At 63.4% G+C, this 213-nt stretch overlaps 1 protein-coding gene across 1 annotated transcript; it reads left to right on the top strand.

Annotated features, from left to right (window-relative positions):
* Positions 1 to 64: 64 nt before the first annotated feature.
* Positions 65 to 209, top strand: AANAT (aralkylamine N-acetyltransferase; the record flags this gene model as incomplete). Its single annotated transcript, XM_009577164.1, has 1 exon — positions 65 to 209. A coding segment is annotated over one exon (145 nt), but the record flags the coding sequence as incomplete, so codon positions are not given.
* Between the last annotated feature and the right edge of the window lie 4 nt (positions 210 to 213).

The following is a 213-nucleotide window of genomic DNA, read 5'->3' as shown; positions in this document are numbered from 1 at the left end:
CCTACATCAGTGCCGGGGGGTTGTCTGGGTTCCCCTTGCTGTGCTCACCGCCGTCCCCCTCCAGCCTTTATATCCGTCTCTGGGGACTGTCCCCTCCACCTGGATGAGATCCGCCACTTTCTGAACCTGTGCCCGGAGCTCTCCCTCGGCTGGTTTGTGGAAGGGCGGCTCGTGGCGTTCATCATCGGCTCCCTCTGGGACCAGGACAGGCTC

The sequence above is a fragment of the Fulmarus glacialis genome, unplaced genomic scaffold (assembly GCF_000690835.1).
Source record: "Fulmarus glacialis isolate BGI_N327 unplaced genomic scaffold, ASM69083v1 scaffold32274, whole genome shotgun sequence".
Classification (NCBI taxonomy): Eukaryota; Metazoa; Chordata; class Aves; order Procellariiformes; family Procellariidae; genus Fulmarus; species Fulmarus glacialis.
The sequence above is the reverse complement of the archived record's forward strand: the minus strand, read 5'-3'. Positions and strand labels throughout refer to the sequence as shown.